Source organism: Lactuca virosa, chromosome 7, assembly GCF_052849685.1.
Source record: "Lactuca virosa cultivar CGN04683 chromosome 7, Lactuca_virosa_CGN04683_v6, whole genome shotgun sequence".
In the NCBI taxonomy this organism is placed as follows: Eukaryota; Viridiplantae; Streptophyta; class Magnoliopsida; order Asterales; family Asteraceae; genus Lactuca; species Lactuca virosa.
This window is the reverse complement of record NC_136432.1, coordinates 187,513,830-187,529,936: the sequence shown is the minus strand read 5'-3', so window position 1 is coordinate 187,529,936 and position 16,107 is coordinate 187,513,830. Positions and strand designations below refer to the sequence as shown.

Here is a 16,107-nt window from a genome sequence, read left to right as displayed (position 1 = left end):
AACAATAGTTGCTAGTTGACCAACATGTACTTCCTTTCTTCATTAGTAGTGGGTATAGTGTTTGGACCAAGTTTAAAATGATCCGCCAAATGAGTTCCAATTGGCTTGGACTGATCACAATTGAAGGACTGTAGAACTTTCTCAATGTACTTTTGTTGAGAAATACATAACCGCCATGATCTTCTGTCCTTTTGAATCTGCATCCATAGTATCTTCTTTGCTGCTCCCAAATCCTTCATCTCAAACTCATTCTTTAGGGTCGCCTTCAAGTCATTTATTCCAGCCATGTCTTTAGCTGCGATGAGCATATCATCAACATATAGCAACAAATATATGTATGAATCTGGTGACAATTCCTTTGAGTAAACACAATTGTCAAACTGGTTCCGAGTGTAGCCATTCGATATCATGAATGAATCAAATCTCTTGTACCATTGTCTTGGAGACTGCTTCAACCCATACAGGGATTTTGTCAGCAAACATACATTATCCTTCTTAGAGTCAAGGAAACCTTCTGGCTGGGACATATAAATCTTCTCTTCTAAATTTCCATGAAGAAATGCAATTTTCACATCAAGATGTTCAAGCTCCAGATCAAATGCACTCATCATGGCCAAAAGAACCAGAATTGTCTTGTGCTTCACGACCAATGAGAACACCTTGTGATAATCAATTTCTTCTTTCTCAGAGAACCCTTTTGCCACCAACCTTGCCTTGAACCTAGTTGGTTCAACTCCAAGTATCCCTTATTTCTTCTTAAAGACCCACTTGTATCCCACTGGCTTTGCTCCATTTGGTAATGAAACAAGATCCCACGTTTCATTCTTCTCTAAAGATTGCATTTCTTTATTCATGGCCATCAACCATTCATTTTCTTCTTTATTCGCCACATCCATTTTATAAAATTGAGGCTCCTCAGTGACAATGTCTTCTCCAGTTGCTAAAGCAAAAGCAATGGAGTCAAGTTCACATGAATTCACATATCCCACATATATATCAGGTTGTCGAATGACCCTCTTCGGTCTTCTCTTTGCTATAGATTCAGACCCATCATCTTTCCCGGCATCAGCACCACTGGACGAAGATCCCATGGGTTGTTCTTGGGTTTCATCTTGTCTAGGCTGTTCACTGTCGCCTTGCTCTTTGTCACTTATAACAACTCTATCTGGAGTTTGAGTTGCAAACTCCACCTTCTGGCTAGCACCCTGATCTTTGTTCCCTGCTTGACTTGTATCACCTCCTCCAGTTACCCATGACATATTAATCAAAGGTCACATCTTTTGTCATGATAAATTTAGGAGTTCTTCCTTCTTCTGTACACCGCAGTCGATAACCTTTTACTCTTGTCGCATATCCTAGAGCTATGCACTTCATTGCCCTTGGCTCAAGTTTACCATCATTCACATGAGCATATGCGGGGGATCCAAATATACGTAAACTAGAATAGTTAGAGGGTTTCCCGGACCATACCTCTTGAGGAGTCTTCAAGTCAATAGCAGTTGATGGTGATCTGTTCACCAGATTGCAAGCAGTGTTAACTGCTTCCGCCCAGAATTTCGTGGATAAGTTAGCAAATATTCGCATGCACCTAGCACGCTGCATGAGTGTTTGTTTCATCCATTCTGCCACTCCATTTTGTTGTGGTGTGTGCCGTACAATGCAGTGCCTCACTATACTTTCTGCCTTGCACAAATTATCAAATAGAGCATTGCAGAACTCCAACCCATTGTTAGTCCTCAGAGTCTTGACATGTTTTCCAGTCCTTTTTTCAACCATGGTCTTCCACTCCTTGAACTTCCCAAATATCTCATATTTGGTCTTCAGAAAGTACAATCAAACCTTCCTTGAATAGTCATCAATAAACGTCACAAAGTATGAGCATCCTCCTTGAGACTTCAATGGTGCAGGACCCCATAGATCTGAGTGAACATACTCCATGATTTCCTTGCTTGTGTGTTGAACGGTACCGAACTTCACTTCATGATGCTTTCCCTTGACGCAAGCTTCATAAAACTTTATCTTTCCAGTAGCCTCTCCACCAAGTAGTCCTTGTTTACTTAGAACTGACATGCCCTTCTCACTCATGTACCCCCAACCTACGATGCCACAACTCTATCTTGTCATCACTTTCATTTAAGGATTAGGAGATAGCCACTATTCTCATAACCGTACTGCCTTCTAGGATATAGATCCCTTCACGATTCATCTTCCCTTTCATTATAACTAGAGAGCCTATGGTCACTTTGACCCAGTCGCCTTCACAAGCATACCGCATCCCATTCTTAGCCAATGTGCCAAGAGAAATTAGATTCTTCCAAAATTTTGGAACGTACCAGCAATCTAACTTCCTGACCATGCCATCGTGCATCTTGATCTGCACCGTGCCACTACCTTTAATATTGCTCACCCAATCTTCACCCATCTTTATTGTGCCATCCCACTCTTTGAAGGAGTCGAACTAGTCACGATTATACATCATGTGATAGGATGCTCCAGAATCCAAGACCCAAGCATCAACAAAACTTGATGTACATACAGTCAGTACATCACCATCGTCCCCTTCATCAGAACTTTCCTGAACCACAGCAGCAGTGTTATTGTTGCTTGATTCACTATTGGAATTCCTATTATTCAGTTGTGGACAGTTTCTCTTAAAGTGCCCCTTCTCCTTATAGTTATAAAACTTGGCACTCGATGAAACTTTAGACTTCGATATTGAACGTGATCTCCCTCTGTTTCCCCCTTTCCTCTCTTCTACCCTCCCTCTCCCTTCAAACAAACTGGAACTGGAAACCTCATCTCCATCTGAAACTTTTCTTTTTCAGTTCCTTGGACATCAGAGAGTCTTTCACGTCATTCACAGTGATCGTTGTCCTACCATAGAGCATGGTATCAACCAAATTCTCATATGAGTTAGGAAGAGAACATAAGAGAATGAGCGCCTGATCTTCATCTTCAATCTTCACATCAACCCCTTGTAGATCCAAGATGATGTTATTGAAGTTATCCAGATGATCTTTCACTTTGGTACTTTCAGACATTCTGAGAGTGTACAACCTTTGCTTCTGATACAACATGTTAGTTAGTGAGTTGTTCTAGTACTTGTCATAAAGTTTATCCTAGAGCCCAGAAGCAGTTGTTTGATCCACGACCTCCCTCAATACTTCATTTGTTAAGCTCAACAGAATGGCACTATGTGCCTTCGTCAGAATGTCCACCTTCTTCTCAGACGCCATGTCCTTTGGCAGTTTTGCCTCTCCTTCCAGTTCTGCCGCACATCCTTGTTGAACCAGAAGAGCCCTCGTCTTCACCTTCCACAAAGTGAAGTCATTTGATCCATTGAACTTCTCCAAATAAAACTTGTGAGTAGACATCTTTAATCATAGGAATACAAACTGCAGCTCTAATACCACTTGTTAGGAAGTAAAGCGGATAAATAGCAAAACTATAAGCACACAATACACATTATTTACGTGGTTCGGTCAAGGTGACCTACGTCCACGGGCAGGAGAGGAGTATTCTTTTATTTCAGAGCTCTCAAACAGTGGTTACAAGTACAATTACACATGGATTCACCTATCACTCTAGAATTCAAGATACAAAATGACCTAGCATGCATCCCTATTTATACTTGAGGGATCAGACCTAAAACCCTAATGGGCAAAGCCCATTGGCCCATAGGCCCATGAAAGGTGTCAACCAATCACAATCCGCCATGCAGCATCTTTTGGAACATTCATCCATATCATACAACCCATGAGCATCAGCAACACACATGATGGAGCACCTTGTGTCATAGTGGAGCAACATGATGTATAACTGGCGCATCATGAACACTAATGGCCCAACAACCATCATGGTGGCACAACATGGTGTAATCCTTGAGCAATACCAACTTCTGAGCATCCTTGAACGATCTTGAGCATCATAGAGGACTTCATAGCATACTTGGCTCAGCAAGGACCAAGATGGTCCAACTTGCGCCATCATGGCGCAACAGCAATGTGAATGGCACAACAAGGAATATGGATGGCGCACGAGTTTTCAAGTGTGGCGCAAGAGAGAGTGTCATGGCGCAAGAGCATGACTCTTGGCCCATCCCTTTATCATATGTCGCAACAAGGTTCCCTTGTTGCTCCATATCACTCCCAAGTGCTCCAAACTTCTTCCAGTTGCTCCAAACCCCCTTCTGTGTGATCCATTCCTTTGGCATTGTCAGGCGATCCATTCCTTTCTCAGATGATTCGTTCTTTTGTCACATGCTCTATGAACCCCAAGTGCTCCATTGAGTTCCAAGTGCTTAAAATGTTTCATGAACATGATCCAAATGTTCGAGTCACATTTAACAGAATTATATGATTATAATATATGTATATATTTTATAATATGGTTTAAAATAATAACAAATTTATATATCAAACTTAGGGTAAAAGTTATTACTTTACTGGTAATTTTTAGTTTTATTTAAACGCAAACCATAGGCATATACTATTGAATGATATGATTATAATATATGTATATTTTATTATAGTTGTTCAAAATAATTACAAATTTATATATCAACTTAGTGAAAAAGTTATTATTTTATAGTTATTGTCTTATTATTTTCAAAATGTATATACAAAAATTTTAACTATATAGTTTACTTCTACACAATGCACGGATATTCACTTATTTATATAATAATATTCAAGAGATCAAAGACCATTTAAGCACGACTCGCATACACCTTTTAAGTTTTGGAAGAGTTGTAACATGTCTTCTAAAAGAAAAGAACACACAATTTTTTTTAGGTCTACGATCTTCTAAAAAACAAAATATAAGCCACACAAACAAACAAAAAAAGTCAACAACATGTTTTAGAAAAAAAAAAACAAACATCCTAGTTTCAACTACCCCTATCTATCTAGTTAAGAACTCCAATTTTTCTAAAATTTTAGAGCTTTAGTCTTTAGACGTATAATCTTATGTTCCATTTCTTTTTTTCTTATTATTTAATTTGGACCAGAGTTGTTAAGAATTTTCCAACCAAGCCAAAAATCATCAAATCAAGCTTGTGACGACTCGTTTGCAACTTCTACCAACCATGGAATATAAGAAACATACTTCGTATAAACTAAGCTTTTATTATTGCAAATTATATTATATAGTAATATCTCAAAGACGCAGAATTCTTTTCTGCCTTTTTACTTTAGACCACCTAAACTTTTACTTTCTATCTTAATTCTTAAGCCACTATCTTAATTTGCAACCTTTTTGTCGCCCTAAAAACATTCTCTATATAAACTTTTGTTGTCTTCGTATATCCATTATCCAAACGGCCGTTGATTTTCTGTCATCTCTAACTCTATAAACCTGCTCTTGTTTGTTATCTTTGAAGAAGCTATATAACTGTCGATATTTCACCCCCTAATGCAGCTGCAAACGGGCTGTCTGGAAGATTTAACCCCTGACTACTGCAAATTTTAACCAAAAATAAAAATAAAAATATGTCGCCATAATGCAAAAAAATAAAAAAATAAAAAAACACTCTTGTAATTAAACATACCTCTCCTCGTTGTACTTGGTATTTATCTGCCTAATTCTTTCATCATTAGAAGGACCATTGTTGAGATAATCTAAAAGATAATTAAAACGCTCGGTTGAACGAAAGTTCATTTGTGGTGCATGAGAATTGCCTATGAACAAATAAGAAAAAAGGGAAATAAAAAACTTGAATAAAGATGGAAAAAAAGAAAAACTTAAATGAAAAAAGGTGGAAATTTGCTATACCTTCTGGTAGCCTCAACTCTTCGAGTGTGGTTCTAAAAGATGGAAATTGGTTATTGAGATCCGCAGATAATTGCATTTCTGAGAAATGCCTTCTCTCAAATTCAAGTGCTTGTTCTTGTTGTTCTTGTTGTTCTTCGATGATTTGCTTCTTGATTAGCCTTGAATTATCACAAATTCTTGGCACTATGATGAAATTTAAAATAAAAATAAAAAATTGTTACATACTATGTAATAGTGACCGACATATAGAAAATAATGTTCATGTTAAAATCCGCCACCCAACTATTTGTTGTGCCACAATTTAGTTATACTTTAAACATTGGGAAATCTCTGATAAAGTCCCAATATTTTTGGTCAGTTTACGGTTTAATCCCAACATTTATTTTTTTAAACTATAAAGTCTCGATTATCTAATTTTATACAATAATATGTCATCTTCTGTTGAAAAAAAAAATCAGGACTGTTTCATTAATTTGCGCAAAATGTAAAATAATCAACACTATTATGTTCAAAAAATAAAAGTTTGGATTAAACCGTAAACTGACCCTAAATATTAGGACTTTATTGGAGATTTTCCTTTAAACAATTTGTATTTGGTATATTTGTACCAAATACACAGCCTTGCTGAACACAACAAATTAATAGTCCCTAAATTAGGGACTATTTGGTGAGTCAACATTTTGTCATTCCAGATTCTTTCATACATCTAGGGTACCAAAACCTTTTTTAATGGTGCATTCAATGCACCATTAAAAAAAAGTCTTAGAATGACAAAATGTTGACACACATATAGTAGGATGACAGATTACAACCCGAACCCATAAAAATACGTCAAGAATTTCATATAGTTCTAATTACTTGACTGCGGTCCAAATTCACTCTCAAGACCATGACCCCCTTGGTATATCGAGTGCTGAAATGCCTCTCCATGTTTCCTGATCAAATTCATATTAAATTTCAAAGTGAAAAAAAAAGACTCAAATAATTGTAAAAACATAATCTTTAAAACTATGTTACAAAATCACTAGCTTTTTGTATTTTTTTTTTCCTACCTATCATCCGCCTTAGATTTCTCACGATAGGGTTTGACCAAAACACGGGCACCACTTACAAAATGAGGGTTTCCCTTGTTCAAAATATGGCGAACCGTATCCGCAAATACAAAAGTCACAAATCCAAACATTCTCTTTTGCTGACATGGAATTCTCACGTCATGAACCGGCCCAAATTTGCTGTCATAAATTTTCAAAAAAAAAAAAAGTAAGCACCATTTCCATTAATTACATATAGTTATATGTAACACGAAAAAATTAAGATATAAAGTTTTGTATTTTTACTTGAAATAGTTGAAAACGTCACGCTCCGAAAAGGTACTCTCAGCTGGAAAAGTCAAGTATATTTGTCTAGAACCGGCTACAATACCACCATGTTCATTTCTATCTCTATCTCCATTATGATCCATACATTTTGCCAGGTCATCAGCCAAAATGACAGCATGTTGCCCATGTGGCCTATCAATGAGGCAAATGCTTTTAAGCCTTGCAAGAAGCTTAGTCAAACTATAACCGGCTTTCCCATGTCGTTGACTTTCGGTCAAATACCCCTCAGCTTGTAATGACTTACCGAATTTTTCATAATAAAGCATTGGTAAAGAGGCTATGGAGAGAGGGAATCCTCTTCTTGATTTCAAAAGCTCGGTGAGTTCTAACTCTAGCTTCTCAAGAGACCCGGGTGAAAAGACGTTATCGTCCTCGATATAGGAGAAGCTTTCGGATGTAGGATGCAAGTATCTACAATTGTTTCCATGTCTACAGAATCCTTTAATGAAGTAATGGCAAACTTTGAATGGGAATTCGGGTAGACTTGGCGACCTCCTATTGGCTCTAAGACCTAATGAAGGCTCTGATGAGTTGTAGAAATTGTTAGGTGAAAAATCGGGGGTGTTGACCGAGTCAATCTGGTCTTCTAATGAAAGGAAACGAAGGTGGTTGTGAAGACGATAATCTTCGGGAAATGAAGCGGGATAAACCATGGGAACATAGTCAACTGGTTGACTTGGGATTTGGATAGTTAATGGTGAATGACGAGTTGAAGGTGTAAATGGGGTGAAGTGCAGGGGCATTTCGGGGATATTGGAAGGTAATTTGAGGTGGGTTTTTGCTTTATTGATCAAAGAGTGTATTAAATTATCGGGGCAATATGCTAATCTTATCATTTCTTTTTCACCATGATCTTGAAGAAGGAGATACCCCACAATCTTGGAGACGTTTTCGGGGTCGATTTTTTGGATCCTATCGTATACAATTTTTGTAGATTCTGAGAAGTCCATCTTAGATTATATAGCCTAAGACATAACAACAAATGTTAGTACTTTACAAAAAGAAATCTATTCAAATGTCGATGATAATTAATAAAAGGAACATCATTGAAGGTGCATAAATCCAATTCATGAACATAGATAATTTGCACAAAATGACTCTTTGTAACGTATAAATCTAAATAAGATGAATAAAAGAGGGGATGCAAGTTGATATTGATGATAATAGATAAACACAATGGAGTTGCTGTAGAGCTACATGTAAAGAAAAAAGAAGGCACTGTTTATGAACATGGAAATTAAATGAATTTTTTGGTTCAATTTTGAACTTATTTCCGCTCTAATTATCGAACCATGGAAATGGAGTTTCAAAACATACCCTTAATGGGATTTGATTCCATGAATTGTAAAAAGAGAATGATAACACAACATAATGATAACATTTTAAGCAAAAATGGCATGAACAAGATTCCATCATGAAAAAGCATGATTAAAAGAATACTATAAATGAATGGTAGACCAAATATGTTCCCTACCTTAACTAGTAAAAACATGTCTATTTACAAAATCCCATATAAAGTAAATCAAAAAAGGCATAAATGTAGGAATTTGAAGGGTAAAGGTGAAAAAGGAAAACCAGTTGCCAAGTAATTTATGATATCCACAAAATAAATGTGTTCTCTTTGGTACTTTTTCACAAACAGTTGGTGTGAAGATTCACAGGCAGCATATAGCATAAATTTCACATCTTCAACAAGAAAAGGAAGAACACAACTACAATATGAGTAAAAAATCAAGATTAAATCTTAACATATTTAAGAACAAACAAGAAACATTACAAGATGAACACAAAGCATGCAAAAACTAATAGGTTTTGGTTCAATTAAGAAGAAGAACGAGAGATGTTATATTCAGAAAGACAGCCATAGAAACACAGATTCTAAGCTTTTGAGAACTCTTTACAGAAAAATTTGGGGTAACCCACATCAAAAAATTCACATGTTTCGACACCCAATACAATCTTTTAATTTGTAAATAATCCATGTCAAATAAACAGGTAAAAAAATTCTTACTTTCGATAGGGAGTGAAGAAGAAAAGCTTCAAGAATCACGAAAAAAACATAGTGAAGAAAGAAAGATCCGAAATACCAACCAAATCGAACAGGTTGCTGAACAAGAACAGCTTCAGAAAAACCTTTTCATGGCCTCAAAAACTCCTCCATGATTGATTGACTGGACTACACCATTCTCTCTCTCCAAAAAAAACCAAGTATTCTCTCTCTCTCTCTCTCTCTCTCTCTCTCTCTCTCTCTCTCTCTCTCTCTCAATATCTATATCTATCTAGCTCTTCTTGTTGTTTTTGCAAATTTTTAATCAAAATCTCTTGTTTATATATTATTTATTCTAAAAAACTATGCCCTCAATTCTCCGCAAAAACGACACATTCATAAAAAAACAGAAAATGACAGCAAGGATGGGCTTTAAAGGGCGCCGATTATCTTTAATTCAAAGCAACTCTCAACTCACTCAAATATATACGCATAAAAACACAATCCAACCTGTATCTCCTGCAATACTTCATCATATATAATGCATAAAAACAGATTAATGGGTAGACTCAAATCCCATAGTAACTACAGAAACTTAATTTGGGAGATGGGTTTAAACCAAATCTTTGAATGGGAATTAAAATGAGGCTTTGGGTGTGAAGAGAGAGGGTTAATTGTTAATTGAAACCTGTAAATTGTGTGAATAATGTGATATATAAAAGTCAATTGGAGAGAGAGGGGGATCAGGAGGAGGAAGTTACAGTCTTGAATCTGCTACTGTGAGTATTTTACTGGTTAAAAACTAAAATGTAGGAGATTATAGAGGCGACACTTTGACTGAAGAAATCAAATATTTTAGTAATTAGTAAGTTTTTTGTTTTTTTTAAGAATCGAGTGTTTTCTTTATTTTTATTCAAAGTTTTAGTTTTGAAAAAATCATTAACAAAATTTTGAAATAACTTTAGTTGCAAATTACCCGTCAATACTATGAATAGGAAACAATTGTGTATTTTGTACAAATATCACATGTGCCATATGGTATAAAATAAAAAACAATTGTGTGTATAAGGTCGAATTCTCCTACTAACTTACAAATATGGTAGATGTGAATATCACATGTGCCATATGGTATAAAATAAAAAACAATTGTGTGTATAAGGTCGAATTCTCCTACTAACTTACAAATATGGTAGATGTGAGTTTGGCTTGATGTATTTAAGGATTTAAATCGATTTGAATTTAAACAACTATAAAATGCAATGTTTGATAAGAAAAATAGATAAATTTATAAAATTCATAAGTTTAGAAAAAAAAAACCGGGTTTTTCGTATCCCTTAGATTTTCAAATTACAAATTTGGTTTGAGATAAACATAATGTGACATATTAATTTTGGGAGTGTAACTTTATCCATTTAGACCATTTTGTGTTTCAAATTACAAATTCGATTAAGCCATTAAATTGGAAGGCTATTAAACCGAATAACATGGTGTGGCCTATTGTGGGTCACAGCGCGATTGTGGAGAATTCCCGACTATTTTGTCTTTTTGTGGTTTTCGGCGTAACTAGTCGAGGGTCACGGTGTGAAGGTTGTTGATCGTTGACTTTTTAACTTTTTGACCAGTTTGACTTTTGAGTCAAATTTGGAGGTTTTGAGCAATAAACTAAGGTTTAGCATGTGTTTGGTTTAGGTAGTTCGTGCAGCTAATTCTTTGGGGGTTCGGGTAGTCAGATTCAGTTTTGGGATCCAAGTGAGTTTTGTGGGAAGGTGCAGGTATGATTCTACACATCCAATAGTAGTTTTACTGAACAAATGGTTTTATCTTGAGTACAACTTTATGAAAATAGGCTTTTATCTTAATTTAAAAATGAAAATTTATTGTGAAAAAAAGGATGTTACATTATGTTATTGATCATGTGAGGTATGGGACAACATTTTTACTATAAATTATATGGAATTAAAATGTTTGACAGCACAAAGACATTTTCTTCCAAACTAAACTCGAAAATGTCTTCGAACTATTTGAAGTTTTTGCTAAATAAATAGACCTTCAACCTCATCTGACGATGGGATTAAAGGTGAGTACGCAAAGATGGATGAAATCACAAAAGCCAGAGTTCGTAGACACGGGAATTAGATCAAAAAAATACACAAGGAAATAAGAGGGTTTTACGAGAATATATAACTCATTCTCCATAAAACTGAAGAAAAACATAAATAAAAGAGAAGAGAAGATGATGCAGAACGAGATAATTTTGGATAATGAAACAAAGGGCGTAGAAGTATGGATATGCTATAATAGAACTCGTATTTATAACAATGATTGCGAAATACATAGAAAAAGATATATGGTACTTGGGATGGAAGGGATGAAAGAATATTTTTGACAATTTTCAAAAGAAGCTTGCATCATGGAAAATAAAACTCCTGTTAATTGGGGGTCGGACCATGTTATTGAAGTCGGTTCTAGGTTCTCTAGGCATTTATTATATGTCAGTATTTCGTATGTCATGAGTTATAAACAAGTCTCTTGAGAAGTTGAGAGCTTCTTTTTTCTGGAGAGAAGTAGAAGGCAATCAAAAATTACACTTGATAAGATGGAAATCTATTTTGGCGAATAAAGAAAAATGAGGACTTAACATTTGTAAACAAATCCCTTGAGAAGTTGAGAGCTTTTTTTATGAGGAGAAGAAAAAGGTGATCGAAATTTACACTAGATCAGACGGGAATCTATTTTGGCGAATAAAAAAAGGACTTGACATTGGATCATTAGATGCGATTAATAAAGCTTTATTTTATAAATGGAAGTGGTGTTTTTTGAATAATGCAAATGATCTTTGGTGCAAGGTGATAAAGATGTTACATGGTCGTTATGGGGAGTTTTGATGGAGTGATGGAAGTCCGGTTTTACCTAAAGGGGTGTAAGTCAAGATAATTGGTACAATTAGCCATTAAATTCACTGTATGGATGTAAGATTTTTGGAGTACAAATTTTAGATTTTTGTATTACTTATGACTGATTTTGTAGTACGAATTACTAGGAAATACATGCTTTTGTTAGAAAATACAAGCTTTTCAGATTTTTCGTAGATGCCTTCTTGAAAACCACCTTTTCCCATATGTTCATATGAGGAAAACTAGTTTTTTCATATATTTCCATATGAAGAAAGCCAATTTTTTGTCGATGGGATATGAGGAAACCACAAATTTTCGCAGATACCTCTATAAAAATCTCCAATTTTTTCCCTTAAATTCTAAAACTGTTTTCACATGTCACGTAAGATTTTCGCAGTTAGTAGAGATTTTCGCAAATGTCATTTGAGAATGTCATGGCTATCATAAGAAAATTCTTACCTTTTGAAAAATGGTAAATGAAATTAGCCTGGTATGCCCTTTTCTATTTAGTTAATTATCAAAACACTCTCTTTTATAGTATTAAATTCTAATACTTACTGTGGGTTTGACCCTAATTTGTCCCTTGACCAAACTAGAGGTATTAAAAACCTATGTGGGACTTTGATGATGCGAGAAGCCTTTTTGTATCGGGTATTTTATAATGTATTCGGGTTCGGGTTCGGGTTCTGGTTCGAGTTAAGGTCAGGTTTTACAAATGTTTAGTTTTCGGGAGTGGGGGCGGGGAGCTCGTCTTAAATATCCTGTGGGGCCCCCAAAATAATTACCTTGCATTTAATTAGTTTTATGTAATACATGTTTCGTATTTGAATAATTAAGATAAACGAAATAAACGAGTGAAAATAGGGGAAAAAGGTTAAACAAGGCAATCGGGGAATTTCAGGACAAACAAGATTAACAGTAGATATGGGGAAACAAGGGAAATAGAGGCGGGAACGGGGTGATCTTGAAATGTAACACCTGCAAATTAGGACTAGTCAATTTCACTATTATAAGCGTTAAAATTGACTTTTGACAGAAGATTATTGAGGATAAATAATCTTAACCAAAGTTATAGTATATGTGACAAGGATTCTGCATATATAAATAACGCGTAAATCTGACTTCATGAGAAGAAGTTATGATTTTTCTAATATTTCAGCGTAGCAGTATACGACTCAGAAACCGAAATTGGAATCGGTCGATTGTAAGGAAAAACAATATAAATGAGAGTTGAAGATCTCATAAATATCTATCCGTCAATATAAAGACAGTCAATAACGGATGTCATATAAGAGAGTTATGAATTTGTAATGAACGTTAACAGTCTAAGCTTGTTAAAAATATATCTTTAAAAATAAAGTCAAAACTAGCCGACGAAGTCTAAATAAAAGTTGTAGATCTCGTCAATAGTTAATCGTAGATATAAAACACATCAAAAACAGAGCTCATATGAAGAAGATATGAACTTTCTAGGGAACATAAATACTCTGTGAGTACCCGCGCGCAACGACAGAGTGCACCGCACGCACTATCACTCTACCCAAAATGTGACATGTGGCACACGCAGAGAATGACACGTCATCACTTCCGACTAAATGTGCGGCGCGTAGGGGACCAGGTGCGCGACGTGTATTCCAAATTCAGCTATAAATAGGAGTCAAAATTCAATTCATTCTCACACCGTCCAAACGTTTCTCTCTCGATTTCTCTCAATTTTAAGCCCTTTCTCCCTTAAGTCTTTAGTCGGTGAAGCCCTGCAGTGTCTGATAATCGGCGATTATAAGCTCTTGAGTGAGAGTTATGCCCGCTTAATTCTCGGTTTTCGCTAGATTACTCTGTAAGTTAAGTTACACTTATTATATTTAAGTGTAACTTTTAATTATGGTCATAAGTCGTTATATGAACCTATACTTAAGATTTATCAGTAATTCCAAGTCATTATACTTATATCTACTTACGAGAATGATGTCTAGGCTAGATTTAGTGAGGTGTTTAAAGTGGGATTTCCAAACAATATACTATGTATACCAAACGGACCTTGCCTCCAATATGATCCTACCTAGTTGTTCCTTACTTGATAGATCTTGATGTAGACATTGGGATTAGTGAGGAATATAGACTATTATTAGTCACCAGCAATACTAGACCAAGAATTAGTGACATTCGTATATAGGTCACGTCAGAAGAAAAGTCAAAGAATTTGGCGGAGCGCTGCCGAATTCTCCAGTCACCTACCTAAGTCAGGTGAGTGCATAGTTAATTTCTGCTTACACATAAATACAAGTATTCTAAATTCTTAATTACTATGTGTGTTGTCTTTTTTGTGTTTAATGTAGTCTTACAATATGATTGTTACTTGATTTAAACATATTTATCATACTTAATAATATGATCGGTAGTGAAGAGTTGTGCGAAATAAAAAGTGAGAGGTTGTGATAAGGCAGTGTGAGGTAGTAGTTTTGATAGGTTAGTAAAAGTTGTGCGAAATAATAAGCCGTGTATGTCGTGTCTATCCCAAGTGCTTTTGTAATGCTGTACCTATCCCAAGTACTTTTGTACTATTGTGCCTATCTCAAGTACTTTTGTATTGTTGTGCCTATCCCAAGTACTTTTGTATTGTTGTGCCTATCACAAGTACTTTTGTATTGATGTGTCTATTCCAAGTACTTTTGTAATGTCGTTCTTAACCCAAGTATTGTTTTACTGTCGTGTCTGCCGTGACTATCCAAAGTAATAATGTATTGTCGTGTTGTCGTGTTTACCCAAAGTATTATCATACTGTGTGCCTAATCACCTAGGAATTTTAGTTGTCTTCTGATAAAGATCCTTTAAGAAAGATCCTTCGAGATCATCATGTTAGGATTAGTAAGTGAGAATAAAATGATTGGGGTGATTGGGTTATTTGAATGCTAAAGAATATATAATTAAATATTATAATATTATGTGTTGAAAACCCTATGTACTCACCAGGTTTTCCAACCTGACCCACTCAGTTTCTTTGTATCACAGGTATTGATACGAATGTACTGATGGATAATTGTTACTAAGAAATTCAAAGAGATGTAGATCGTTAGTATATTGAGACATTGTAAGTCTCTGTTTATGCTTATATTTCTTGTATTAGTTATGGAATCCCCTGCCTTAATAAATTAATGGAAACATTTCTTCGGAAATACTTTTACGGGACCAAATTTCGCATTAATGAATAAGCTTTGTAATAAATAAGCATGAATAAAAAATTTTAAAATCACCGTGAAATTAGGGATATCACAGTTGGTATTAGAGCATTAGTTTAAGCGAACTAGGAAATTTAGGGAGTTTCTAGACTTAAACTTAGAATGTTAAGCAATGATTGTGAGGTGAGTGTCTATTTTATTTCAGGTAGTATACCTAAATTGACACAAGCACTAGAGTACATTAGGGAATGTGCCTTAATTACTATTATGTGCTAAAAGGTTTGAATTATAGCATGTCTTGGGTTTCCTGCCTAAAATTGCTATTATCTGAATAAGTTTAAAGGACTGTTGTCAACCTGGAATTAGGAAATTTTATGTGTATAGAACGGCATGATAAGGACTCATAGCGGACTGAGCAAATGGAGGAAATGAGAAAGCTTACGATAGTGAATGATACCTATCAGAAGATATCATAGAGTGGTATTTTGCCTTTAGAATACATAGTTGTATGGTGCGTCTGGAGTACACCTTCAATTGGCGGGATGGTAGAACTTTCGGTATGACTCCTGAAGTCGTCCCTTCATCTGGCATTTCCACCACCAACCGAGTTGAAGCAGAATTGCTATTAAAGATACGCGTGGAAGAAGTCCTAGCGGAGTCTAGGAAATTTTTATGATTTCTTGAACACATCCGTGTGTGTTAAATTGTGTTGTGATATTAGGAATAAGAACTTGGGGACAACGAGACAAATTTTGGACAAGTATGAGAAGGTGTGGAAGGTAGTGTGGGCCCGTACTACCAGAAACACATTATTCATACTTAAATCAGGATGAGTCACAAAGTTATTAAAGCACTAGTAATTGACTTCATTTTGTTCATGTCTGTCGTTACCATCGTTT

The 16,107-nt window shown here is 35.5% G+C and overlaps 2 protein-coding genes across 3 annotated transcripts; both read right to left on the bottom strand.

Annotated features, from left to right (window-relative positions):
• Positions 1-1,833: 1,833 nt before the first annotated feature.
• LOC145127391 (putative mitochondrial protein AtMg00300) lies at positions 1,834-2,422 on the bottom strand. Its single transcript, XM_079062601.1, has 2 exons — positions 2,173-2,422; positions 1,834-2,096 (listed from the first exon to the last, which is right to left on the bottom strand). Exons 1-2 carry the CDS (start codon positions 2,420-2,422, stop codon positions 1,834-1,836), a joined length of 513 nt encoding a protein of 170 aa, XP_078918727.1.
• A 2,684-nt stretch (positions 2,423-5,106) lies between these two features.
• On the bottom strand, positions 5,107-9,467 carry LOC145124450 (zinc finger CCCH domain-containing protein 18-like). 2 transcript variants are annotated; one of them, XM_079059774.1, is made up of 7 exons: positions 9,163-9,467; positions 7,110-8,116; positions 6,825-7,004; positions 6,631-6,707; positions 5,773-5,955; positions 5,549-5,678; positions 5,107-5,456 (listed from the first exon to the last, which is right to left on the bottom strand). In XM_079059774.1, the coding sequence occupies exons 2-7, from the start codon at positions 8,099-8,101 to the stop codon at positions 5,384-5,386; spliced, it is 1,635 nt and encodes a 544-aa protein (XP_078915900.1). In that variant the 5' UTR covers positions 8,102-8,116; positions 9,163-9,467; the 3' UTR covers positions 5,107-5,383. The 2 variants fall into 2 exon arrangements, with proteins under 2 accessions (XP_078915900.1, XP_078915899.1); XM_079059773.1 differs by having other exon boundaries at positions 9,243-9,466.
• Positions 9,468-16,107: the final 6,640 nt, after the last annotated feature.